Source organism: Chiroxiphia lanceolata, chromosome 6, assembly GCF_009829145.1.
Source record: "Chiroxiphia lanceolata isolate bChiLan1 chromosome 6, bChiLan1.pri, whole genome shotgun sequence".
In the NCBI taxonomy this organism is placed as follows: Eukaryota; Metazoa; Chordata; class Aves; order Passeriformes; family Pipridae; genus Chiroxiphia; species Chiroxiphia lanceolata.
Window position 1 is genome coordinate 43,966,610 of NC_045642.1, and position 27,761 is coordinate 43,994,370.

The 27,761-nt window shown below is 37.8% G+C and overlaps 1 protein-coding gene across 28 annotated transcripts in view; it reads left to right on the forward strand.

The window, feature by feature from the left end:
* Positions 1-27,761, forward strand: part of NRXN3 (neurexin 3) — a 1,006,081-nt gene that overhangs the window by 969,462 nt on the left and 8,858 nt on the right. For 2 of the 28 annotated variants that reach the window (XM_032692497.1, XM_032692485.1), the window contains one exon: positions 25,274-25,494. The exons of 25 other annotated variants lie outside the window; for them this stretch is intronic. In XM_032692497.1, the coding sequence (XP_032548388.1) occupies positions 25,274-25,383 (110 nt within the window). In that variant the 3' untranslated portion in view covers positions 25,384-25,494. Of the gene's footprint in view, positions 1-25,273; positions 25,508-27,761 lie in introns of those variants that run through there. One more of the 28 variants, XM_032692487.1, reaches the window with a different exon arrangement.

The following is a 27,761-nucleotide window of genomic DNA, read 5'->3' on the forward strand; positions in this document are numbered from 1 at the left end:
TGTTTTTGCTTTGTTTTGTTTGGGATGATTTTTTTTTCCTTAAAAATATCCCAAGAAAGTATTATAAATGTTCTGTTTCTAGTGTCCTGAAGCCATTCGAGTAACACAATAATAACGTTAAAATTCACCCAAGGCTAGTGCTTTCACATTTCTTTTCAATTTGTCATGCTGTACCTGCATTTTTGGTAGAACTTGGTCCTGCAGTAACCTGAGATTGGCGTTGCCTTGTAGCTGGGAACTTCCACTCAAACCCTTGACTTTCCTGTATGGCAGGGAAGGCACAGACACAGCGACCGATGTTAACATATAGCTCAGCCTGCTTCCCATCTCTTTTTTCATAGATTTCTATGGGTTTTTCAACTCCCCATCTGAAAGAAAAGCAGTCCAAATAATACTAGATTGTGAAGTATAAACAGTGTGGGTACTGAGAGTTTAAGTAAAGGTAGTAATGAAATGCCAGCACAGTGATTATAATGGAAGTGAGGCATGAGGTTAATAGGACCATGCCAAAAGAACTAGTGTACCACAAATGATATGTAAGTGAATGGATAGAAGTCATTTCATTAAAGCTTCACTAACATGTCAAGACTTCTTTTCTTATTTATATTCTGATTGCCAAGTATTTCAATTAAAGGACGAAATGAGGTCTTTATCAGATTCCTCCTCTTGTACATTGTTGTCATTTTTGTTTCAGAAATCACAGTTATTTCAATGGCTAGAAATTGTAATAGCAATGTTGTTTCCAACTTGTGCTACCGGTGGAAAAATCAAAGTTTGAAGAGAAATTTGGTAAAACAGGATGTTTAGCATGAAATTTCAGATTGCTGTAGAGCAACATTTTCAGACTAAAAATACCTCCTTCCTGACACAGTTAGATATCTGATGCTACAAACAGGTACAAACTGGATTTGTAAAAATGACTTTCCTTTGAAAATCCTGCTAAACGTTACAGTTGTCAGCTATAAATGCCTACAGACATTTGAATATCTGCTGTGTAAAATAATATGATTTGCTGAAAATCTGCATAAGGTTCTCTCCTAAACTACTAGACATTCTTGCAAATTTCACCCAGTATCTTTTATTGCACCCTGCTCCTCTTGCATAGAAAGGTGAAATTCATGAGCTGCTGAAACCTGAATCTTTTCTTGGTAATTACTATGGCATTGAGAATAAAAGTTAACTTGATTATATGTAAAAATAAGTCTCCCAGATGGTCCTTGCTGATGAAGTCTGCACTTCCAGATTTTGAGTTTTCCTGCTCTCAGAAGCACTGGTGTACAGAGTCGCCAGAAGGAGGAGGAATTTGCAGGTCCTTTTTGCATAAACTTAACACATTCCATCGTAATAAGAAGGAAAAGTAACAAGTTTATGGTGCTTCTCATTTTCTTTGTCTAACTTATTGTCTGCATTTGCAGAGCATCCAGTGTCTGCAATACAGCCAGTATCAAAGCACTCTCACGCGGCCCATTCTGCTCTGGAGCACTAAAGCAATCTGAGCCGGCTTATCGAAATCCAGTGGTGCTGGCTTGGCTGAGCAGATATGTTTGCCTTTACACTTCACCAGCCAAGTAAGGATTCTGGTCAAATGCCAAGATCTGGTATTTAAATATATACATAATGGAAAAAAAGGATCCAGATTATCCTGCTTGTATTTTCTAGTGTGTGGGTTTGGATTTTTTTAAACATAATATTATTGTGTTTGGGTTTTTTTAATTGGGCTCATTTGAAGTTGCTTCATCCTCTTCTGTTGACAGGTCGCTGCCTTCTGGCTTGCCTGATCCCTTTTACAGCAAACGGAAAATTAAATGACCTAACCCAGCACAGTCTCCTTTTTGTTACTCTGATAATGTGTAGCTTTTAAAGCTCTTGAGTTTCTGCCAAACACCAGGCCTTGGCCTTCTATCACCCTCGGTGCTACAGTCCAGTAATGCAAAGGTTACTGAACTCACTGCTGCAGCTGTGAGATATGGTACACATCACTGTGAACCTGCTGTGCAATAACCAAGACAAGGGCAGCAGAGAATGTGGCCCTGGAAATCAGAAATTTTCAGATTTCATATGGTCAGAATCAAATCCCAATATCTAAACATATTACTTTGGTCCTGGTCCTGAATCTGAGGCGGTACTCCACAGAGTCTTTTTGAAGCCTTTGTTTTTGGTATACTCAAAGGCTGAAAATCATGTCCTCTTTGAGGCTAAATATCATATGAGAACCATGTGGCAAGATCTTATTGCCACTTAATAATTACTAGTGATTCACTGTTGAATCCAAGATCTGAATCTTGTTAAGTATATCATCTGCATCTGAACACTTGCATCTCTTTAAAAGAAGCTGGTGTGAAGGCAATTTCCTCACTCTGCTCCTTTCAGGATTTTCCAGGCTGGCTTGAGACATTCACTGTAGCAGATCTGCTACCACTTTTTACCCCTCTTCTAAAAGTGATTTCTTTGGGGAATTCACTTAAAAAGCAGGAGCTATCATAGGACGTTTTCTGACTGAGGTAGCCAACAGATATCACCTGTACACACATATGTATATATAAGGAATTATTTTAAGTGATGACAATGACAGCTGCTGTGCAAAACCCATTTGTATTTTATGTAATGCAAAAGAAACCATTGCATGTGCATTGATAAAAAATACTCACTATTCATCTTATTGCAAACAAGTCTAGATACCCTTACATCTCTAGATCTCCCAGAATGGCTTAATGTAAATGATACAGGGGACATAAAACTGTTCATCTGCCCCAAAGGAGGATTTACTTAACAGTCAAGAGCAGTTCCTCTCTTGTCCCTATGGAAATGATGCTTGTCCCAGTACCAAAAAGCTTGTGCCAAAAAGCATCTTGTTTCTTTGAAACAAAATATGATGATTTTCCCTGGTATGAGTACAGGACTCTCTTCTAGCCTGTTTCAGGGAGATCCAAGGTTCAGATACTCAAGTTCTTCAAAGCTCAAGCCAGGGTCCTGAGATTGTGCTTTTGAACACAGCTCCATGGTGGTGTTTCGGTCGCTCAGCCACTCTCAGGGAATGAAAGATATGTAGGAAAATATCTTTACTCTGGACTAGGAAGCACTGTGCTATCATGAAGAAAGCAAGCATTTATCTCTTTCCAGTCAGATGAGGAGCACCCCTACAATCTCATTTTACTGAGACTTCAGAGCCTTGAGGATTATATTTATGCTTTCCTGACAGCAGCTATTGCTGTCTCTTCATGCCACTGCCCTTGTTCCTGTTAAGGCAGGCTGGATGCTGATGGTCAGGCAGCTGATTGAGATCATAGCTGAAGCTGCTCATTGGACTACTCAAAACAGTGAGACCCAAACACTCACCAATTAGCCTGAAGCCCATAATACAGCCTCTTGAAATGGTGTGTGGGGCTTAATCCTAGCTCCCTGGCATGACACGTCCTGTGTTTCTTCCATGGTGCAGTTGCCAGTTTTCCCTTCCTATCAGCCCATCAATTTCTTATGTGATTTTTTTTCCAGAAAAATTTATTCTGTGTTTCCCAAAAGACTTCATATATCATAAGGCTGGTATTGTCTAATCAGACTGGTAAGCTTTTCCTATGAGGGACTACAGACAGCAGTAGAGATGCAAAAATCTACAATTCTTTGCACTGGAAATTACAAAGTGTTTTGTACACATACCCACCCACAGGAGACATATCCTACAGGTATGGTGTCTGTATCTATAATTTACTGGCCTGTACCCATCCATTTGCAGGCTGTTTTGGTTAGAGATTCATTTGCAGAAAACAAGCAGAATCTCTCTTCCAAGAGTCTCCAAACAACCAGCACAGTACAAAAACCAGTATGTTGAAAGTGAAGAAAACTTAACTGAAGAAACCAAGAGAAGTGCTGATTTGGCTATTGTCCTCCATAGCTGCATCAACCTTCTTTAAGCACCTAGGGAATTTTCGTTGCTCTTCTAAGAGAAACATACCCCACAATCCAGTGCCCAGTTACCCCCAGTCTCTCCCTCTGACAAGCAGGAGTTCTGCTCCATTTCTGATGTTGTGATCAAGAAATGGTATTTAAACTTGTGTGCGTGCCTCCAAGTACTCAGAGAAGTAGACTTCCCATCTCACAGGCTGAATACCATATGGACCTGAAGGTGTCCCAGGGTGTAATAGCATTACTTCTTTGATGGAATTTCCTAGCTACAATCTTTCAGCCAAAACAAAACCAAACAAGCAAGTTTTACTAACCAATCATGCAGGTGACTTACAGGAATTTTGGTTTTCTTTTTTTTTTTTAACATTAGGAATACTGAGATTGGTTTTCAGCATATTGGTCTTTCTTCCTATGTAAGCTCCAAAGGCCCCACCCATAAGGATATTTTATCTATATATGCACTATATATACAGTATGCATATATGTCTATATGCTAAAGTAATAAATTGCCAATATCAGCAGTAGCCCCTATCATCCAATCACATGTTTACACAGAAATTCATGCCTTCATCTAACCCTGGCATTCGCTGGTGTGGACAGATGCATGATATTGTTATATCTTGGTGAACAAAGCACGTTAATTTCTTTTCTTTTAGAGTTATTTCTTTCTTCCTTTTATTTATTTATTTACTTTTAATTGATAATTTCATCTACCAATTAGCCTTGGGGTATGGTGGGGCAGGGAGAACAAAAAATTATACAGGTATATCAATCAATATATACACACATACTCCGTGTATATATAGATGGATATATACATTGTATATATTTGAAGAACATTTTCTATCGTTTCACCTCATCTTGTGCCGCATGAATTTTTGGTGATTGATATTTTAGTTTATTTTATATTTCTTTCCCCTTTTTTTTTTGGCTCGTAATCGTGCCATACCGCTATTTTTTAATTTTTAAAATCATCGCTGTACTTTTCAATTTATATTTTTGGAGTTATTCCAATAAAATAATGATTTAATCATCTCAAGAATGAGATATAGATCTGCAAACAATAAAGGCAACAAAATCTTTTCTTGCCATCCCTGAGAAATCCAAATTTTGGACATCCCAAGAAAGTTGTGTGCAAAAGAATGAAGAGTCTTACCCTTCCTTTATTCTTATTTTCTCTTCTCCCTACCTCTTTTAAACGTCTGCAAAATCTCTATCCCATTTTTTCCCTTTTCCCTTTTTTTTTAATTGAGTTCAGGAAAAAAAATCACCCAGAAGAAAAACCTTCTCCTTTACCCTTGAGTTCTCCCAGGAAAAATTCTTCCAATGTAAAGAACCCTACAAACTGCAGATGGCATAAAAAGAATTTTATTGCAATGCAGAGTGTCTGTTGTATCTTTTATTTCTGGGTCAGTGCAAGATCATTTTTCTGGCATGCTGTAGTTTAGCTGATGTAACTAACCATGGCCTTCATTAACCGGTGCATGGGCTGTGATGATGCCATCTTGTGTTCCATCAGAGCTGCGCGTTCAGGCTAACCAAGCAAGTCCGTAGTGTATGATTTGGGGGGATATCGTTTTGATTTTAATTTGCATTATAATTTATTCTTTTTGGAAGAGTTATGCCAATACTCTTGGCTGCTTCGTGCAGCCTCAGAGTTATATATCTACTTTGTTTTATGGGGATTTTTTTCTCTTTTTTTATTTCTCAAGTAGCAATTTTGCGTCTTCTTTGTGTTCATCTGTCTTGTCACTGTGTCTTGGAGTCCACTGGCCCAGTGTTGTTATGTGATTCTGTTCTCTGTTCGTAAGCTGGTGTTCAGCTCCTCAGCACTGTCATACCTCCTCCCTTTCCCCTCCCCTCTTCCCCTCCTCACCTGCCTGAGGGGGATCCACAAAGAGGCACCAAGCTTTGAATGACATTCTGAGTGTCTCCCTGTGGCTTCAAGATGAATGTTGCAAGATGTCCACAGAGCTTCATAAGAAAAACCAAGTTTGCAGCTGTTCTGTTTTCAATAGTTTTCAAACTCTGTTATCATTTCACTCCTAGAAGTGCCTTACTGGCATAATGCTAAAGTGACTTCTTTTGCAGCTTTTTAGGGGATTTGTATGTACATGCTGATGTATTGGAGTAAGAACTTCTCTTATCTGTGCTTTAGGTGCCAGACAATGCTGCACAGGGTGCAGGCTGTGTGTTAAATGGGATGTACCTAGGCCTTTTTTATAAAAGGCAATCTTAGAAAGGACATATCACTGTGCACATGCTGCTGATGATGTCTGTGTGTATGTATTTTTAAAATCTACACTTCATAGTTCATTTGTAGGTAGGAGACAAAAATCTAGGAATGTTGTTAGGATTTCTAAGAGTAGTGCATCTTCACTGTATGGGTTCAGTCTTCTGTTTGTCACTGTGATGTCTGCCTCTCACTGATACTGGTGAAAACTGGCTTGCTGATGTTTACTTTTATAACTTGAACACAACTGTGGAAACACATCTGGAGTGTCTTCTGCCATATGCATCATAAATGTGCAATAATGCGCAAGGCAGAAGAAAACAAGCTGAGTTTTCAGGTGTCTGCTTAGACTTGAAACACTATTTAGAAAAAATATTCTTTGTCTTGTACAGTAGTGCATTTCCTGGTATCCTTAATTCAGTTCCTGGTGAACGTACTAGCTACATTAATGGCACAGGAGTCCTCAGTGCATTAGGATACATCAGCTGGCATCAGTGGATCAGCTCAAGTTAGTGGAGGAAGAGGCAGAGAGTTTTGTTGTGGATAATGATCATGACATCACAGAAAGCATACTTACCTATATCTTTAGCCTAGCTAAAGTTCTAGTTGTTTTGCAGGAGTTAGTTTGTTCTGAAGAGATGATGAAATCTGTGAACTTTTCTCATAAGAGCATGATATAAGACTTACCTGTTTAAGATAACAGTTGCCAGAAGAGGGAAGTGAAGGGACAGGTTCAAGTCTCTAACATGGAATTATTTAATTATTTCATTTAACTTAACCAAGATATGTTTCCTGTACTTGCAGAGAGATAAAAAGAAGATAGCTTTTCTGTCACCAGTGGGAACCAATGATCTTATGCTCAGTTCAGTTTTCTTAATTCATATACAGTCTGAGAAACATTACTGTGTGTAGTTATTAAATAAATCAATATTTAAAGCTTGGCTGGTTTAGATTTTAGATCTCTATGTTTTTCACAACTAGTAATTCCTACTGAATCTAAAGCTTTTTCTTGGCAATTGCTTAAATAGAGCAACTGCTTATAAAATTGTATTATAATCAACAAGCTCACAGTTTTGTGTAATACTGCCCTCTGGCAGAGAGACCAGAACAGTCCTGTTAAGAGACTAAGAGCAAAAGAATCATTTTTTTAGCTCAAGTGTCAGGTTATTGGAGCAGAACAATCAGGGTTTTAGCCCCTACATCATGAAGTTCAGGGTAACCTTCAGATTGGAGTATTGAGATGAGTAAATCAAGTGTCTGGGCATCAGGACAGTAACCTCCAGGCTGTGGTAAAGCTGCTGTGTCCTGCTGAATGGTGACTTTTGCTTGCCTTATGTAGCCTGTGACTAGCCTCTGCTAGGCTCTGACTGTCCCTCTTCTGCAGGGAGTGAGAGGCTCACTCAGGCGTAGGGGGTGTTGTGGAAGGTCCCATTGTGCTCTGTTTTATCCCACTGAAGATCTATATGGATATATGGCACTTGTAAAATTAGTTCTTACTTTTGTTTTCTGTCTCATGGCAGACTGTTGGCTTCAGGTTTTGTGACCTTTGTTACTGAACAAGAGGAAGAGCTGAGGGTTCAGTTTTTTATGCCGAGAATAAAAACACTGAACTCTGGTGTGCCACTTCCAGCTTTACGGTTGATTCCTTCTGTGACTCTGTAGGTATATTGTTCATTTGCCTACCTGTAAGGCAGAGTAAATGAAATACTTCTAACTAAATGAGGTGGAGATGAAGCGAAAGGAGATTTAATTAGTATTTTAATGGACTCTGATATTCAGGTGCAAAGTGCTGTTCAGCACACCAAAATTGTACAGTACTGCTAACTACCAAAAATGTACAAATAAACAGTGTTATTGTTTAGGTTTTAATACTGTATGCTATCTTCACTTGTTGTGAGAAGTAATATTATTGTGTATTTTTATACAGTAGGTACAACTCCTGATCTGCTAATGCAGTCAAGTGTTTTCATGTCAGAGATCTCTGGTGTGACATTATTTTCATTAAATACCACTCTTTCCTCTAGAATTAACACATGCAATGGAATGAACCATGCTCAGGCTACATAATTTAATGTAATGAGTGGACAGCAATATATAGATCTTTTATATCAGCACTTACATCACTTGGACTTGCCTCCTGATCAGAATTTTGCTTTAAAAACTTCATAGTTTCTTCTGCCTAACTTAGCTGGTGTAAGTTTCCCTGGTTTTGCATTTAAGACCAGGAGAAGATGAGAATCAGACCCACAGTCTGGCTACCTTGCCCTTGCTGCCTTCCAGTCTTTTTTTAAAGCGTGTTCTCTAAACTCAAAGCCATGTGCACTGTCACATTCTGGCAATCCCTCTAGTGCTGTGCCTATGTTATCAAGCTGACACATGTCTAAAATACTAAGATATGATATTTTCAACCTGCTGGGACTTGCTTTTTGTCCCTGTTAGCTTTGATTTTCAGCTTCATAAAATATATGGGAAAGAAAATAAAAATAGCCAATGACACATTCAGTGTAAAGAGCTAGCACATGACTCAGGAATAGATTTTGCATCAAAAGCAAATGTATGTATATTAGACCCTTAAATGTCTATAGCAACTGATTAGTTACCTTTAAACAAGAAGAAACTATCTGATTTCTGAAAGACATATAATATCTGTTAGAGAGAAAACATGTTGAGCATTTACAAATACTAGGGACAGAGATACACTTTTGCTTCTTAAGGTTTATGTTATATATTTCTTTTGGTCACCATGCCTAGACCTGAGGGTGCCTTTAAAGGTGCTCTCAAAGGTGCTGATGGTCACATGAACTATAACACACGGAACAATACCTCTGTAGAACAGGAAAACATATTCTGCTTTCATTTTCAACCGAAGTATATAATGAGATACCAAAGTAAATAATTATGTCAAAGAGGTTATTACTTTGCCTTTCTTCTGCCTATTTCAGATCCAATTTATTATTCACAAGTGCTAGAAATCTGTGCTTTATCCCAACTGTAAGCAGCTGGAGATACCAGTTCCTAGATAATGTGTAGTATTTCTTTAATACTATTTACCTTAAATGCTGTGTGAGAAGCAGGAGACAAAGACCATACCAGTTTTGAAATTAGGTATTGAAGCAAAAAAAAAAAAAAAAAATTAGACTGACTTGATTTGAAATCTCAGATATCTACTAATTTGAGAACCCATTTTATTCTGCATTTTCATTATGCTAATAAATATATTATTAAAACCTTACAAAAGAGCCACAGTCAAGGACTCTCTTTCTTTGCTTCTGTTGAGTCTCATAAAAACTGAAGTTCTGTGGTCCCATGGGGTGGTGTTATAAGGATCATCAGCTGCTCTTTTGGCATGTAAGAGGAACTACAACTAGTAGACAAAGGTACAAAATCTCAAAATAAACTTATTTTAGAGCAACAAGAAAATCCCAACACTTTTATCTCTTCACAGGTTTTGCTCCATCTCAGTGTTAGAACAATAAATGTCAGAGGCATCAAAAAGAGGGAAAAGTTGTTTTGTCTTTGAGGGACAGCAGAAATTAACAGCAATTTTGTGGGGTTTTTTTCCTTTTTTTTAATAGATGTCAATAATTCTTTTTTTTCCCCTAGTACTGAAACCAGTATGACAGGTTTTAGATACTAGTTTTAGCAACTACTAATTTTCACTACTGAAATCTTGGGGGCTTCATAAATTTTATATTTGACAGATGAAAAGAGCAAAAATAGTCCTGTGAATAGTTCGGGGTATTTTCCAGTGTATCAAAGTATAATTCTAGTTTCTTCTCCTGACCTCTCTCTGTGGAGTCTACTGTGGAGTGCCTGGAGATTGGTATTTCCCCTAGAATCTGTGATTCTCCTGTGTGCTCATTTTTTTTTAGTGCTAAAACACAGATCGTTAATATATTGCAAAACGTGGATGCATGCATGCTCTCTCTTGGTACATGTGTGTCTATTTACACATCCGTTAATGCCATGTTTATGTTCTGGCTAAAAGAAGCATTTTGGGGAACTGAAATAATAGAATAAAGTTGTTTAGGAGCTTTACAAGCAAATGTGGAATGGATAGATTGAATCTTGCCTCCTCCTCTTTCTCATACTCCTTTTCAATTCTGTTAATTCAAGCCTTTGGCTGTTGTATAACTCAGAAAGCAGCTGGGAGGTGTTTTGAGAGTGAAGGCAAGTGTGACACTCAGATTTGAGATCTAGGCACAGTCTGAAATAGAGGACCTCCAGCACACATCTGAACTTGCAGCACGGAGGTGCCTTTGGTGAGATTCTGAATCATTTGCCTCTGTCAGGGTACTGGGGACTCTCACAGACCTGTGGCGAGGATTAAAGAAGGTTTGACAGCTGGAGAGAAAGTCAGTGCGGTGTGTATCTGAAACAGAATAAAGTACTCTTTTGTGCAGTAAACTGGACATACTACCAGATCTTTTCTTATTCCTTTAGCTAATGGGTAGCATTCTCCTGCAACACTGTGGATTGTGTGCAGTCCTCTCATAGAAATCGCCAGAAATGAGTCTGGGGGCATTCCGGGCGTCTTTGATGGTTTATGACCCCTTCTAAGACATGACTGTGGTTTCTCAGACCTGATAGTTGAGCCAATTGTGCCTTATCAGAAAGGATGAGTACCTTCAGGCTTAGTGTGAATGTTCCAACGCCTCCTCCAAGGGAAGCGGAGAGGAGAAGGTGGAGGGGGTGAGTTTTACACCTGAGCTTCATGAAGAGGGAGGACATTGGCATGATAAAAGGCATTATGCAGGATCTGTTTCTTAATCTGTTTCTTATCAACCTTTTTCCTTATCTGGCTCAAAACCCAGTTTGCTGCTAAACAAAGGCTGGTTTGTTGTGATCATCTTTCTGTGGTGGGTGTGCACCCCCTCTGCCCCTGGGCTGTTCTTATGCAGATCAAAGGTTTCACCACCACACATCCAAAAAGCTCTCCTCCCCTTCGGTTGGGGGCTGCAAACTTGGCCTCAGCAAAGCACCTGCTGCTTCTGCAGAGGATCGATTGTTTGAATCATTAACTTCTAACATTTCCATCTCTCACACCCTTTACTTCATGTGCTTAAACATACCACGTAAGCCCAAAAGGAATTCAGAGACTGGAAGGTAGTTGAAGATGTTCATACCCTACTTATTTTTTTTTTTTTTATAAAAACTTAAGATTTGGTGCTGGCAAAGTCCTGTGGGAATTCCATCTAGTTTATTCTTAATTCTCTGTGTCATATCCAAAACAAGAAAATGTTCTTTAACTCCTGAAATGCAAAATTCGACTTTTACCATACAGTGCATTTTCATTTTGAAATCGATGCTTAAAAAAAAAAAAAACAGAAAAAAGATCGCATTCTAACAAAGCATCTAGTTACAAAACAAAGTAGAAAGTTTTGAAGTACTGTGTACATTTGTCTCTTTTTTTCATTTTTGAAAATATGACTGGTAACCTTCACCTGTAAATAACTTGAGGGCTTCTTACTACTTCCCTTCAGTTTTTCAACGTTTTTGCCCCCCCGTTAGGTTTTCCAGAACATTAAACCGTACTTTTCTCTATAGAAAACATCTGTCACTAGCTCCGTATGAATTGTGTTAGCAGACTAAAACCTTTGATTACATTTATCACAGGAGTTGAGCCAGTATTTTTCAGAATCTTCAGTTGGTTTGTTCACAGCTTTTCATTATATTTTGAATAGCAATGGTAAAGTCCATCCCTGAAGCTGTGTGATCTTTTCCACATATGCTGTTTTCCAAATCCATCACTTTTCCCTTGGAAAGAAAAAGCAAACAAAAATTGTTTTGGAGAGAGAGGGAAAAAAAGTCTTCTTCACTAAGATGATATTTTTAGAAACAGATGGTAAAACAAACTGCAGATGTTGTGCCTGCAGCACCTCTATTCTAATAACAGGATTGTTTAAAGATGAAAGCAGCATTTGTGTGTCTATCTCACTCTGTTAGTAGTAATTCTTCCTCCATGCAGGAGGAGTTGAGAAACCTGGTGCAGTATTTTTTTCCCTATCTTGCCTCCTCTGAAAAGGTATTTACACAATTCTCTGCTAAAGAATGAGTGTTCTGGTAGTGCTGTCTATAGCAAACGTGAAGACGCGATAGTTTAGGAAAAATTAATCCCAGTCATCTATACCTCATTTACTACTAGTACATTTTTAATTCTCCTGGAGAGTTTTTTTTCTTTGCCTTCCAGATGACCTTTCCTTCCTGATAACAAGCTGCAAGTTTTCTGTTGGCCTGTCTCACAGCTGGCAAATGTCCAAACACAAGCTGCCTATTCAGATAGTTTAAAAAATTTTAAGACCTACCAGGCTTGGCAGTCCTCAAGTAAGAACACTATATTCACACAAAATGTCTAAAGTATCCCGAGGAACCTGAGCAGTTTTGTTTCTTTTTCCACATCAAAAATTGCTTAGTTTCCATTAAAGCTACTTAATTAGGAGTCTGAACAGCAAATGAGGTAAATGCCATTTGGACTACTGTAAAAGCAGACTTTTAATGAAGGCCCAGCTTTATGATGTTCTTTGGAATATTAGTTGCTATTGATACTTACTACTTTTGCCTTAAAATCCCTATAAAAGCAATATCGTTTATTGTATTTTATTGGGATTTAATCTCTGATGCCAGCTGCACATTCAACATGCTTATTTAAAATTAATTTCAGTAGTTAGATCCTGGGGATGGCTGCATGTGTGAATGTCCAATAGCTCCGAAAATGTTTTATGGCCATATTGCCACAATTTTTCCAGCAGCTAAGAGGAGCTTTGTGGATATTAGAGCAGCTGAGCATTTGCTTAAAAGATCTAAATTTTAGATTTATACCCTGACAAGAGATAGTTAATCCTTTTGTGGACCAGGCCCTAAAGGTCTGTATGAAGGCAGGACTTGAAATAAGACCTTGGAGTCTTAATTCATCTTTCACTTTCTAACTTCAGTTATCTCTCCTTCACTTTTAAGCAAAAGCTGCATTTTGATCCTGCAGATTTCTTAAACCTTCTGTTAGATACACGCACCAGGAGGTCGTTTTTCTTGGGATCCAGCCATGTTAGGGCAATGACAACTTTTACTGTGGTGTGTCATATTGCATCAATTTTCTTATTCAAGGGATGCAAACCAAGACAATAGAGATATCTACAGTGAAGTTAAAGATTTTAGACATCAGCTTAGAGCAATGATTGTTGTTCCTTGTTGAACAGCAGCTCTTTATCAGTTTTCTCTTTTGTTTTGTCTTGAGCTATTCTGGTAATGAAATGCATAGAACTGTACACATCATTTCAGGGGTAGTACTGACAAAGCCACTGTTATCTCTGCGCTCCATTACAGCAGAGCCTCTGCTTATACACATCCTGAGTTCTGAATGTAGTTGGGAAGCTTAATAAGCATAGGGAACTGGTGCGGTGGAAAGAGATTCTTTGCAAGAAAGGATTAAGGGATGACAAATGCAGTTTCGTTTTATAAAATCCAATAAATTTGAGCTTTGTGTCTCTGACTGGAGCACTGAGAAAGGTGCTGGAAATATATCTATATATATGTGTGTATAAACATATTTATATCTGTGTAATACATAGTACATATATATGTGTGTGTGTATATCTATATCTATATATATAAAACCCATAACTATTATTTAGTTACGTAATATGATGACAGTTTTCCAATAGTTGTATCAAATATCTTAGGTGTGAAAACAGAGTGCTGGTAATATCCTGTACTTGTCCCCAGGAGATGGATTGCATGTCATATTTCAGGTCTCTCTGATTCTACTGTAAGAAATTACGCACATGCTCTACCTCTCATTTACTGCTAATTTAAGTTAGCAGTAATGCATATAAGCATTATTATCAGTGTAAAACTGCTGCAGGTGTATTGCAAATCATGCTCTTAAGTTTCAAATGTGGGATTGTTTGCCAGAACTGAGCATGAAATCAGAAAGAGTGACTTAGGAAATTCATTGCATATAAAAAAAAGAAAAAAAAATTGCATGTACAAGGAATTCCTGGGAGACTATGTTTGGTAATGGGCTTAAAATACCAACTGCAGAACTTTTTCACCACATTCCTCACTTGTTTATAACTCTATTCCAAACCTTTTGTTCAGAGCATTTATGAACTGGATGTTGATTTTTCTTTTGGAAAAGGAAGCAGTCAACACTTGGATCTCCATAGCAGCTTGGAATTTGGATGCAAATGAAATATTTTCACAGTAAAAAAATTCAAAAAATTGTGTGTAGATTCCTGTATATATGCTTGTGCTTGCATATTTGCTAATTATATTAACGACATGGCTGAAGAAACTGGCAGCCTGTTGAGATGTTGAGTGACTTAGGATTAATGAAAGTAGAAAGTATTTAGCATTTTGTAGTATTAGGGCTAAATTTGTATAGTTATATGTGAAAAAAAATCACTATATAGAGTTAGCTACACCTTAAATCACAGTCTGGAAAAAAAAATCTAGATGATTTAACATATAGGAGAGACTTTAGCTGGAACGTTTCAAAGCTCATTTGTTGAGTACAACAGCTTGTTTTTATAAAGTGCATATCATCTACGTATTTTACTGTATTTCATTACAATGCTTTACTTTATTCTACACAGTTTGAATACATAAGAAATGCCTGTTGCTTTTCTGCAATCAGGTAGCTTCTGACTTTTGCTTACTTTTTTGAGCCCAGTTGATGCGTTTATTAGCCCATGTACTCTGCACATCAGTATTCTTGAAAGGAACAGAGGTAAACCATCCTTTTGCTTAGAAAATATGATGTGTCTTTAAAGTAAGTCATTGCAATTTCCGTTATTATTTCTGCACTTGATAGTGTTCTGGATCTTCTTGGTCTTATCTGACAGAGCACCCAGCCCTATATGTCAGGTAAGGTGTTTGACCAGAAGTGTACTGTTAGTACTTCAGTAGCATTGTTTATCTCAGATTTGAAAAGTGTTTTGCAGGTATTTAGTAAGAATGATGAATGCTATTGTCTGCACTTCAGAATTATTGTAATCAGAGAGGTTAGAAGGATGCTTCCTTAATTGACTCACTAACAAGCTTTAATGGAGAGAAAGGTGGAGAGATGTATAGAGAAAAGTATTTGTAGGGCATGCAACAGATGCAGATGTGGAAGGCAGATAAATTACTGTTGAGTTTAAAAGAAGAATTTCACTAATAAAAGAGAGGAAATATTTCTGAATAAAATTGGTTTTTAATTATGAAAATCCCTATTTTTTAAAACAAAGGGAATAATTTCACCCATAGCTGTACCTGAATGCTGTAGATGAGCAAACAAAAAGTCTTTCCTCCTTTTCACTAATATGTTTATTTGCTTCTAGGGTCCAGTCCACTGATTTTTAATGGTTTTGTATCCTGATAGTCCCTGTAGAGTCCACGCAGTGCTAGGGTTAGGGGATAGGTTCCAATCTGTTTCTCACTTCTCTTCTGGAGTCATTTACCTACATCCAATTTAAAAGTTCAGTCAGTCATATTTCTGTAAAGTTACTGAACGCAATAGGGTAGCTACAAGGTTGCTAAGGGCATACATCTTTCCTTATGAGTGATGATAGGAAACCTGAACTCATTTCTTAGATCCCAAACTTGGGTTGGCAGTGAGTTAGTATGAAGAATATCTTTAGAGTTGGAAATAGATCAGATATTTTTCTAGTTGGAAAGCCATCTACTGAGGCATAATAAGCAGGAAACACCATGGCAGAGTTTTTGAAGTGGAATGTATTTTTCTAAAAGAAAGTTGAGGCTGAGAAAAGAGCAGAAGTGAGGTGTTTTTTTCTAGTTAACTCCATGTTCTGCCTCCCTACCTATGAAGCCAGAACACATTCAGCTGTCATCTTATCTCAAAGCTTAGTGCTTCTGTGCTGAATTCTTCTCTTTATTGTTATATGTTTGAATTGCCACTTTCTCTGTATTTTTCAGCTGAGGTTACTGCTACTAACCTTCCAGACAGTGAAATAAGACAATGATAAGGAATTGTGATAAAGATATAATGCAGCAATGGCAACTTATGATTTGGCTTCTGGCATGCTTCCACTTTGATGAATAACTCAATGCAGTGGAAGGTTGTGAGAAGAAGCCACTTTGCATTAACACTTAAATTTACCATGAAAGACTAACAAGAATTGTTTAGGCACTGGAAATAACAGGCAAATCTGCCAGTTCTTCTCCAGCATAATCTTGGTCCATGTGCCTGTTCCCATTTAGTATCCTTTGCAAAAGGCAAGCAAGGACCTAGATGGCTCAAGTGTTTATAATGAGTCTTTTGAGGGTGAAGTATTTCCTGTAACTTCAAAACAGTGCTGTCCATTAATACCCTAATAAGCCAGTAAATCACAGGGCACTAAGGTTAGAATTTGAACACCTTTTTATTTCATTCACAAAGTTCAAAGCTGCAAGTTTTGCCCTTAGCAGAATTGCCCAAGTAAAATGTTTGTTCTATTAACATAATATTTCCATTTCCATCTCTTTTTTGATTGTGCTTAAGACTATCAATTAGAATAAAAATATGAATAGAAATAATTATTTCATCAGAAAAATAATTCTGCATGAGAAAATTTTGTGGCTCATACAGATAAAGGAAATTAGAGGCTATGAGAAAGTAATAGACTTTCCTATTAAAATCTAACCATATAACGTCTTACTTCATAGCAGAGGAAAGTCTAATACAATAAGATTTTTTTAGCTTCTTTTAATTAACTTTCCATCCTATTAGACTTGATCTGAAGTTAACTTTCATTTCACAGGTATTCATGATTGTTATGCTCCTGTGAATTACTTAACTATGAAGCTCAGGCATGATGGTTAATAACTATGCAAAGTAATCTTTTAGTTGATTTTCTAACAATAACCCTAAAATTTAAATGTAAATACTTCAGGTAATACAGTAAGCAATAATATGGAAAATATATTCAAGTGTATGACTATATATCTCTTTAAATAGTGATTCCACAGCAATCTGACCTGCCCTGGTCATATTAACTGTTGGTTTGAAAAAACACCAAAACCACACAACAAACCCCCACATTTTGAAAGGTAGTGCTCCAACTACCTTAACAAAACAATTAAACATTTGGGATAGTGGGATATAAGTTGTCATGTTGTGAAGATAAGGGAGAAAGGACACTAAAGACAGCTTAAGCAGAAATAATCAATAGCAGAAAGCAGTCATCCTGATTTTTTGTTCAAAAAACTCTTAAAATCTGTATGGACCTGAAGAATTCTGGTATTTGTCTCCTCAGCTTTATTCATGGACATACTATCTTTACCTGTGGTTCTGAAATAGATACAAGTATCATCATTATAGAATAATAGACTGGTTTGGGTTGGGAGGGACCCCAAAGATCATCTAGTTCCAACCGCCTCACCATGGGCAGGGACCTGCTCTTTCCAGTAGAGCAGGTTGCTCAGGGCTCACTCCAACTTGGCCTTGAACACTTTCAGGGATGGGGCATCCATAACTTCTCCGGGAAACCTGTTCCAGTGCCTCACCCACCCTCACAGTAACAAATTTCTTCCTAATGTCTAATCTAAACATATCTTGTTTCAGTTCAAAGCCGTTGTCCTATCATTACATGTCCTTATGAAAAGTCCCTCTCCAGCTTCCTTGTAGGCTCCTTTCAGGTACAGGAACACTGCTGTAAGGTCTCCAAGGAACCTTCTCTTCTCCAGGCTGAACAGCCCCAACTCTCTTAGCCTTTCCTTACAGGAGAGGTGCTCCAGCCCTCAGCTTCATGGCTGTCCTATGGAATTGCTTAAGAGGTCCATGACCTTCTTATGTTAGGGGCTTCAGATATAAATGTCATCAATATTAAACTAAGTTAACTTTTGGAATGAGATCTATTTCTCTTTTAATCCAATCTTTTATGAAAGCAGAGCAAATACCCTTGCCAGCCACTTTCTTGCTATAATGCAATGTCTGATAAACAGCTTAAAGCATTGGCTTCTGAATCACAGTAGAGTTTATTCCAGTCATTCAGTATGTTCAAAAAGAGGATTCAAACTTGCCTGCAGCAGTCTTTCACTGCTGTAATCTTGAACTTTCAGAAGGAAATTTGCAAAAACGGCACCCTCTCTTTATGCTTCTGCACTTCATGGCTAGTATTAAACTTCCCTGTAAAAACAAACAGAAGTCCTGCCAAAAATCCGTACCCAAATGCCTGAATCACAGCACTGTCCCCTCTTGTCTTTCCCAAATGATAGACAGAACTAGCTCACGTATAGAAAGCTCCTTTACAAAGGGCTGCCCTACAGTGCTTCGGAGCTAGATAGCTCATATGTTAGTTAGCTCTATTGTATGTCTGATGCAGTTACAACTGCAGCCTAGTAGGAGAATTGACGTCAAAGCACAGATTAAATAGTAATTTGCCATTCTGTCTCCAAACCCCTCTACTTGAGGTCTCAAGGGGATTCTATTGCATTTGAACATTATTACTATCAAAAGGAAAGAGCATCTCACATCCTCTGAACTGGTGTGATTTTCTACCACTTCCCAGTGGTGATTTGGTAGAAGAAGCCAGCAGTCTACTTAGTAGTGAACTCCTCATCACTGAAACTCTCTTACAGAGCAGTTTTCCTCTACAGGTTACTGGGTATTAAAGCCTTAATGTATCCAACATCAACTCATCTTGCTGATGCAGAACTTGGCTTAGCCTTTTAGGTTGGCTGTGAAGCAACCCTTGTATTAACTCTGAGGAATATTCTGGCTTGTTCTTGGCTGAGGAGGAGACTGAAGTCCTGGAGTCCCAGGACTCAATTTTGGATTCCCAAAGACTTGTTGTAGCATAAGGACAATAACATTATGAGCAGGGCTGTACTGCTGAATATGCCATCATTTGGAAGATGAGCTCAATAAGAGTTCGTGATTTATTGCAGTTTTTCTGCATGTGTTAGAATATGTCATTTCCATTCTTAACTCTTATACCTCAATTACTCTAGGAGGGAATGTAAAAGTGCTCAAACTCAGTAGAAGACAACATACCCTATCATAACCCTTATCATTCCCTTTGATTAGTAAAATAAATAAGTTTAGTTGTGAAGACACAGGTAAATGAATCTTGTTCACAGCCTACTGGAATAACCTTCTTCCCAACCATCATGCTGTAAATTCTCTTGACTCTGCATTTTACCAGGAAATGAAAAGACAATAATGCTGAAAAGACAGAAGTCCAATTTATATTCATTTATAAACATCCTTGTTTTCTTCTACAGTTTGCCAAATACAGTGTGTTCACTGTTAAAGGTCCTTGTTAAAGGTCTGTAGTAGTACTGATTCCCATGTATCCTCAAGAATAAGGTATAGCGGCATCAGTGAAGAGCCTTCTAAATTGGAATGCTTTCAGTCTTGAATGTCTTCCAGAGAGATAAGTAATGCCTAGGATGATACTGGATTATTCAGCCATCCAAGAGGTAGACAACACTTTTCTTTCTGTGTTTTTGCTTTGCTTTGTTTTTTTTACAACTCCAAGATAAAAACCACAATAGCTATCTTTGGATACAACTTGCAAATGCAGGTTCTTCTCAGAACCTTCTTCCCTTCCCTTCTTGATTTATGTCTCTAGGAGGACCAGGAAATGCTAAAAGAAGAGGGGTTATTGAGGGCAGAACTAGAATCACTACTTTGCCACCAGAAGAGAAGTTTAAGTTCATTGCAAGAGAAACCTTTTACCTGTGAGTCTACTATGCTTTGGATCCTCCCCTCACAAAGCAAGGGAGGAAGTCCTATATGCAGAGTTACTTCCAGCTGGACTAGATGCAGACTTTGAGAATACAATGTCCTTGTGCTAATTTAGGGATTAATTAGATTACTTTGTAGGATCTTTCAACAGAAATGGCACATGTAGCCTAGTATCCAAGTGATTAAAAATATCGCACCGAAAATGAGTCCTGTCTGCTTCTGAGGTTTGCAACCTCCTTTCAGGTAGTTATAGGGAGCGACAAGATCTCCTCTGAGCCTCCTTTTCTCCAGGCAAAACAACCTCAGCCACTCTTATGACTTACTCCCTAGACCCTTCCCCAGCTCCATTGCCCCTCTCTGGACATGCTCCACCACCTCAGTGTCTATCTTGCAATGGTGGGCCCAGAACTGGACACAGCACTCAGGGTGTGGCCTCACCAGTACCAAGTACAGAGAGACGATCACTGCCCTAGTCCTGCTGGCCACACTGTTTCTGATACAGACCAGGATGCCACTGGCCTTCTCGGCCACCTGGGCACACTGCTGACTCATGTTCATCCATCTGTCAAGCAGCACCCCTAGGTTCTTTTCTGCCCCATGCCTGTAGCATTTCATGGGTTCTTATGACCCAAGTGCAGAACCCAGCACTTGGCCTTGTTGATCCTCATACATTTGGTCTCAGCCTATCGATCCAACCTGTCCAACACCATATGGTTTCTTGGGATACAACTAACAAGAAGGGATGTGGTAGTCATGAAGTATTTACTAGCATTTGGACAAACTGATGACATCTATGTTTACCTGTCTGCTTCATAGCTGTATATTGAAGAAAGGAAGAGACACTAATATAACCTTGCTGCTCTATGTTTGCAGATAATCAGAAAATTATGTACTTTTCAGTATACTATAAATATGCAGAAAATTTGGGCTACTATTCCTGCTCCCACTCAAATTATTGGATGACACTACTGAGTTTGTCAGTATGAGAATCTGGTTTGTGGTTGCAAAATCCCTCAGGATTCAGAAAGACTTCTTTCCATGCAACTGACTTTTAGGATTAAATAAATTTGGCTATACATAAAAAAAAGCCTTGGCTGGGCTGACTACAAATGTCAATCTTGAGTCTTTCCAAAACCACATCAGGTCTTTCTTACAGGAGAAAGATACAGTTGAGTAGAGATGCATGGGAAGAATGCTTTCAGGCCAGTGATATTGGATGGGCTGCTTAGCACTGGAAGCATGAAATACTCTTTGATTTGGAGGACTGTGAAAAGATAATAAGCTTATGGCAAACACCTGAAAAATTCTTTACTTTAGAGAGCTGTGGCAGTTTAGCCCTATGATTTCCTTAGCTTCAGTAGCTGTAAATGTGCTTTCATATTTGATGATAGTTTCCTAGCTCATTTCTATAAAGAAGCCCCATTAATTAACTCTTACACACAAGACCAAGCAAAATCTCACGTGGGACTTTGTCAGTCGTGCTCATGTAGGTGTTCTTACTATAGATTGCTTTTTATTTCGGAGCTTCAGATGGGCTTAGAATGAGAGAGATCTTTGCCAGTGCAAACAGCTGGTGCAAGGAAAGTGACGTAACTAATTTATCTTCTTAGGCTCTTCCTATCTTCCTGGTTTTTGTACTGGACCAGCTAATTCAATACACTTCTCTTGCAGTTTAAGTTAGTGGGGATAGCTGATGGGAATCACAGGAACAGATTTTTATTCTGAGTTGGGGGTAGGGATGAGGGTTTGCTTTGAACATTAGTATCTTAGTCCTATTAATCTATAAGCTATTTGTTATTTGTGGTGTGCTAAGCATTCATTTGGCTGGATGTCTGAAAAATACTACTCTAAGAAAGGTTAAAAGCATGCAAGAATGAACAGGTTGTTTTGAAAGCTAGTACAGGAAGCTTGTAAGCCTTGATAATACAGATGCTTCTACTCCCAGTCCTTCAATCTCCTTTAAGCTTTTTAAAATAAAATAAAGCTTCAATGGTTATGTTTTTTAATCTTTGTTTTTCTGAGGAATAATTTGCTAAATGTTAAGTAATAAAATACTGTCTTATAGTTTCATGTGGAAGCATTCAGGATCCAATTTTCAAATTAGGACATCTAGTTTTGACTATTAACAGCTAGAATTTTTTTTTTAAGCAGAGGAGGTGTTCCCAGCCTCAGCAGAAATTGCTGGACCAAGGTTTTCCAAAGACCTCTGCTTCTATTCAAGCACCTCTGTATCAACTAAGTAAAGAAAAAATTGCTTAGCACTCTTAAAATCCTCTTGTAAGTCTAACATCAAGATTTCCTTTACAAAATCTTGCCATCTCTTTAAGTGTCTCTGGCTCCAGCTGTGGTTCTTTAGCTCTTTTGATCTTCGAGGCAGTAAAAGGCTTTTCTAGACCCTCATGCAACGAGTTAGGCATTTATTGTCAAATAGGGCATAAGTGTTTTCTGGAGTGGCCTGACACAGACTGCACAGTTGGCAGGCAGACCCATGCCTTACAGTCTGTTTTGCATCAAAGAGAAGACACTCAATTCTAATGTGCTGAAGGGGGATATTTCACTACTTTGAAAATCCAGCTGCAAGTCATGACAAATACTGATTAAAATTCAAAGCTTAAATGCCTCTTTGTGAAACTCCCTAAGTACAATTAAACCAGAGGCTCAGAATCCTGGTTGGGAGTGATGTCCAGGGACACTAGCCTTGTAACCTCGTCAAATAAAAATCTCCTCTGAGGTCTGAAAAGGCCTCACTCCTGCAATTTTTTTTCCTATTTCTAACCAATTTTTTCTGATCTACAAATGAATCCCCAAAATTTCCTATGTAGACCAAAATTTTTCTTCCTGTAACCTGCATGTTCTGTCCCTGAGATAACCTTGACCAGTTTTCCTCTTCTTTGGTTTGACCTCTTCCCTTCCTAATATATTTACTAAAGGGATGTAGGAGATAGGTCCAGTGTAGTCTTCCAGCAAAGGCATGGTACATTCCAGCTACAGCTGCACTGTGCTTTTAAGCAGTGCAACCTCATCACTTCTGAAGCAGGAGTTCTCATATAACTCCTCTCAGAACTGGACACTTTTCAGTAATGCCTCTAAAACCAATCTGGGCTATTGTATTTTTGTGGGGTTTATGCTTATTTAACATTCCTCAGAACTATACTGATCTCAGTGTCTTTAGAGGTGCTATTCTTCCTCATGTTAATAAGTACCAAAAGTTAATAAGTTCCTACCTGTTTGTTATTATATTTATACGAAAGTACCACTGGCCACATCTACAAGGAGAATAGCCCCATTCTTCCCAGAAATTCAGTCTCAAGATAGCCCCCACTTCCACCTATTGGTGGTAGCATGACCTTTTTGAAATGATCTTGCTGGCATTCCTGATGGAAAGCTAAAGTACATGCAGTGCTTACAGCCTGATTTTCCTATCTCCTGGAGAGATTCATCATAGGCAGGGTCCAAAGCCTTATGTGTAACTTTTGCAGTCTTCTAAAAAATCAACCAAAGCAGGTTTTTTTGCTGGGGTCCTAAGTTCCTTCTTGGAAGGACTCTGATGTCAGTGTGATGATCTTTTCACAAGAAAATTATGGACATCATATGTGTCATTAAAGATTAACTCAGTTGGTTAGAGCATAGTGCTAATAACACCAAGGTTGCGGGTTGATCCCTGTATGGACCATTCACTTAAGAGTTGGACGTGATGATCCTTGTGGGTCCCTTCCAACTCAGAATATTCTGTGATTTTGTGAATTCAGAGGAAGCTGAGGACCCCTCCAGAACATACATTATTTGTAATCCAGTTTTAGTAAAGACTCAGGTAGAACTGATTAGTAATATCTTCTTGAACTTTGTAGCATAGGAGAAAGTAGTCTCCACCTTAATTCTAGCAATGGCAGCGTTTTCTGTCACTAGGCAAAAAAAGAAATGCCAATCAGTTTGGGAATGCCTTGGAAAGTTAGAGCCAGAACAAGGGATGGTGTCTGGCATTTTGAGTGATTAATTCAAATAGAAGGTCACAGTCAGGGTGAAGAGTGTGTCCTAGCATAGCTTATGATTTCTCCTCACCCTTTTCCCCTCCTGACCTCCCCCAGAAATGTGGAGAACTGCTGGAATGTGCTTTGCCCTTTCTGGAGAGGCATGGATGGTACACCCCCCGCCCACCCCTTCCCCTCTGCCTGCCCACTCCCCAAGTCCTTGCTTGCTGTTCTGTTTTTCTACTTTCCCTAAATGCAACTTACTTTAAGCATGCATTATTATTAACATCCTACAGTAAAATTAAGCTATTATATAACCCATTTGTCGACCTCAGCCAATTTCTTCTATCTTTTTCTATGTCTATTTATGACGTACATCCAGACTGCACGTCCTTTTTTTTTTTCTCTCCATGTTTATTTTAAAAATAAGCAATTTAAAAAAAAAAGATCTATTAAAAAAAAAAGCAACACTAGAGGGTGGTGGGGTTTTGGCCAACAATTCAAAACAAATTTAAAGGAGAGGGGGATGGAATAAAAGAGAATCCAATTCTTAAAAACAAAAAAATCTAAATTATGAAAGTGTCCCTAGACTGCTTTGTCTGTTCCTTTCAATGTGTGCATCTGGTTTGTTCATCTTTGGAAGTGTGTGGAATAATTTTTTCTTTAAAAATAAAATTTCAAACCCCCACAATTGCTCTTATCTCCCTTCTTCCTGGGAACAAAGTGCTCTTTTTCATTTTTTTGCTTTTTTTTTTAGTATATCTCTACATAGTTATATTTTGATGTGTTTCTTTTCAATGGTTGAATTTCTATCTTAGATTTGCTTTGTTCCAATCTTATAATGAAAAAAAAACCAAACAAAACAAAAGAGTTATGAATTGTTTTCTGCAATTTTTTCCCTCTATTTCCGTCTTTAAATAAAGAACTACTTCACTGGCAGAATCCTACAGCTGTATTTTTGAGATTCTCCAGGGAATCTGAATATACAAGCAGTCTAATTTGACAGTGGGGAAGGGGGTGCCAACACAACGATTACATTCAAAACGCTCATTTGATGTGCTCAAGAAATGATTGTCTCAAATTACTGAGAATACTGATGTCAGTTTGATGGACTTCAGAAAAGATGATTCTTAGAAGAAGAAGAAGGCTGTGGGTAGCTACAGATGAAGTTGTTCTAATTCCAATGCATAAAACTAGTTTCCTTGGTTTTTTTGTTTTACTCTCTGGTTATTATTATTATTACTATTATTATTATTATTATTAGTTTATGTATTTTACTGCTATTTTTAGTAGGGAAAAGTCTTAACTGTTTTTATAATTTGAAAGCCTTTAATGAAAATGTAAATATTAATACTATAATTATTAATTTTTTTGTAACTTGCATGTTGAAGAAGTTGCAGCTTAGGGTTTGTGAGATTGTCAATGTTAGAGTTCTGTTCTTTCTTTTTGTTGATGGGCATGAATATGCTCATTTGTTTTTGTATATTGCCCATCCCTTCCTTACAGCCAGAAGCTCTAATGCTGCTAGATCACTCCGTACCGCCCTTACATGGACATGGCAACTGACTTACACATTCACTCCCATCATCTTCATCTCCTGTGTAGTACACTCATAGATTTTTACACTCCCACTCCATCCACCCTAGGCATTTTTTCTTCCCATAAGTTCCCCTTCACCACCCCTTTCTTTAGCATTGTTAAAATTTTATGTGCAGTCATCCATTCCTTAAAACACACACACACAAAAATTATAGAAAAAAAGAAAATGTTTAAAAAAATATATATCAAATTGACCAAAAAGGCAAAAAAGCAACAAACTTTGCTTTTCAAAAAATGTTATATGTATAGATATGCAAACGAGCAAAAGTAAATTGTACAGGATTTTTCAACTGCAATATGCTAACAACTTTACATAAGATAAAAAAATACAACCAAAAAACAGCAGAAAAAAAAAAACAAGTTCAAGTTTGTTAAGGTGCAAGATTTTTTTCTTTTCATGTTATGTGGTGTGGATGTATGTGTTGTTGCCTCCCTGTATCGCCCTTTGTTGTAAAACAAATATATTTAAAAAGAAATAATACACATTTTGCTAAAAAAGTTTTTAAGAAACAACAACGAAAAAAGCAAGTTACAAGAATGTGGCAATGCTACTTGTCCAAGAGCATTCTTACACAACTTTCTTTTGTAAATTTTTCCTTTCATGCCAAAAAACATGCGGGCAATTTGTTGATGTAAGTTGACTGTTATGAAATCAATGTGGTATGCTTTCTAAATATTTTTATGTATTTTTGATTACTTTTTTTTAAAAAGGAAATAATGTTTTTGATTTTCATCATTTTTTTCAGTTCTCATAGGTTTTATTCTTTGTTTTGCTGCTAAAGTGAATTACTTGTTCTGTTTTTCCTTTTTCTGACCTCGTTGCTGTGGCATTTTTGTTTTCTAGTGTATGGTTTTGTTTTAGGAAAATATATAAGTTTATTTTTTTTTTAATCAGTTTGTATTTGCCTTTATGTTATATGCTCTTTGTATATTGTCAATTACCATATTGTACTGTGCATAGGAGGGGGTGAAGGAGTCCGAGGTAGTTTGCTCCTGTCCTTTCTCAGCCCCCCTCTAGAAGCTTTCTTTCCCCTTTCCCTAAACAAATCACTAGTAATGCTACTTTTATTTCACACTACTAAAATTATATGTAGCCTGGTAATGTAACCTTCATGTCAAGTGAAAAATTATGGGACTTCTTTGGCTTTTGGTAGTTCTCAGGGGTTTCCTAGTGCAGCTCTATGTCATTCCTACTTTATTCACATTAAATTATTTTATTTCTATCAGTTTACTTCATGGCTGATTATGTGCCTGATGTCCAGTCTAAACGATACTCTCAAGTGTACTCTTACCAGGTAGATGCACTCAGCATGTCATGACTGGTATCAGACATGCTAATATCATGCAGAAATGATGCCTTTGGCACACACGTCCTGAACCTCTAAAATTTCCTTGCTACAAAAGAGGTTTGCATTAGTTTCTTCAAAAAGCAGTGAGTACAAGTAAGAAAAACCTGTACTTCCTTATAAACTCATGTGTTTCTACCATTTCTGCATGGTAATGCCATGCTCAGCAGGTATCTTAGGTTCAACTGTCAAGTTCATTGAATAACAGATGCTGAAAACTGAACAAATAATTATCCTGAGTAGGAAGCTGTCACCAACTAATCATAAAAGTTTAAAATAATGGTGAGAGGTAGAAGAGGGCATGTTTCAATTGGTTCAGAACATCTCAGTGTCTGGGCACCAAAATACCTGATTTTGCTCTAGAATCTTGCTTGTAGACACAATATCAGGTCCTCTCTGGAAGGTACTAATTTCTGTTTCACCGAAACTCCACAAAGGTGACCAAAAATTTACATCAATGAAGCACAGCCCAGCATTAACGTGGGATTCATGACCTCTCAAACTCTGTACCTTCCTGTTGCTCATGAGCCATCTATTGGGAAACACTGCATTAACTAATGTCTTTTAATATAGCTGGAGAGGAGCTTAGGAAATGCTTTTCAACCAACTGCACCAGAATCCAGTTTTATCTAATCACTTTGAGGACTACATAGTTTCTGAAAGGAAAAGGTGATACTTGAGATAAGAAGTTGCAGAATTCCATTAAGGAAATTATGTTTTTCTCTCTACTACTCTCTGTCAATTGCAAGTCAGACTGCAAGAGTAGAAATATGAAGAATGTTCATCTACTAGGTTATCTTTCCCGGGAATCGGAGACTATATGGTGAATAATTTCTGCTTTTTATCCTCAGAGGAATCAAAGGAGAATTGACTAAACACCATTAGTCTGAAATTTATAAACTCAGTCTTTTAATAAGGAATTATTGTGTTGGTACAGAGGTGGAAAAGGTAAGGACTTACTTCTGTGTCAAATATTTCATACTGAATATGGAGCCAAACTTCAGAGAAGCACCATAAGAATAAAATTAAAGTTGCAAACTTTGGATGCA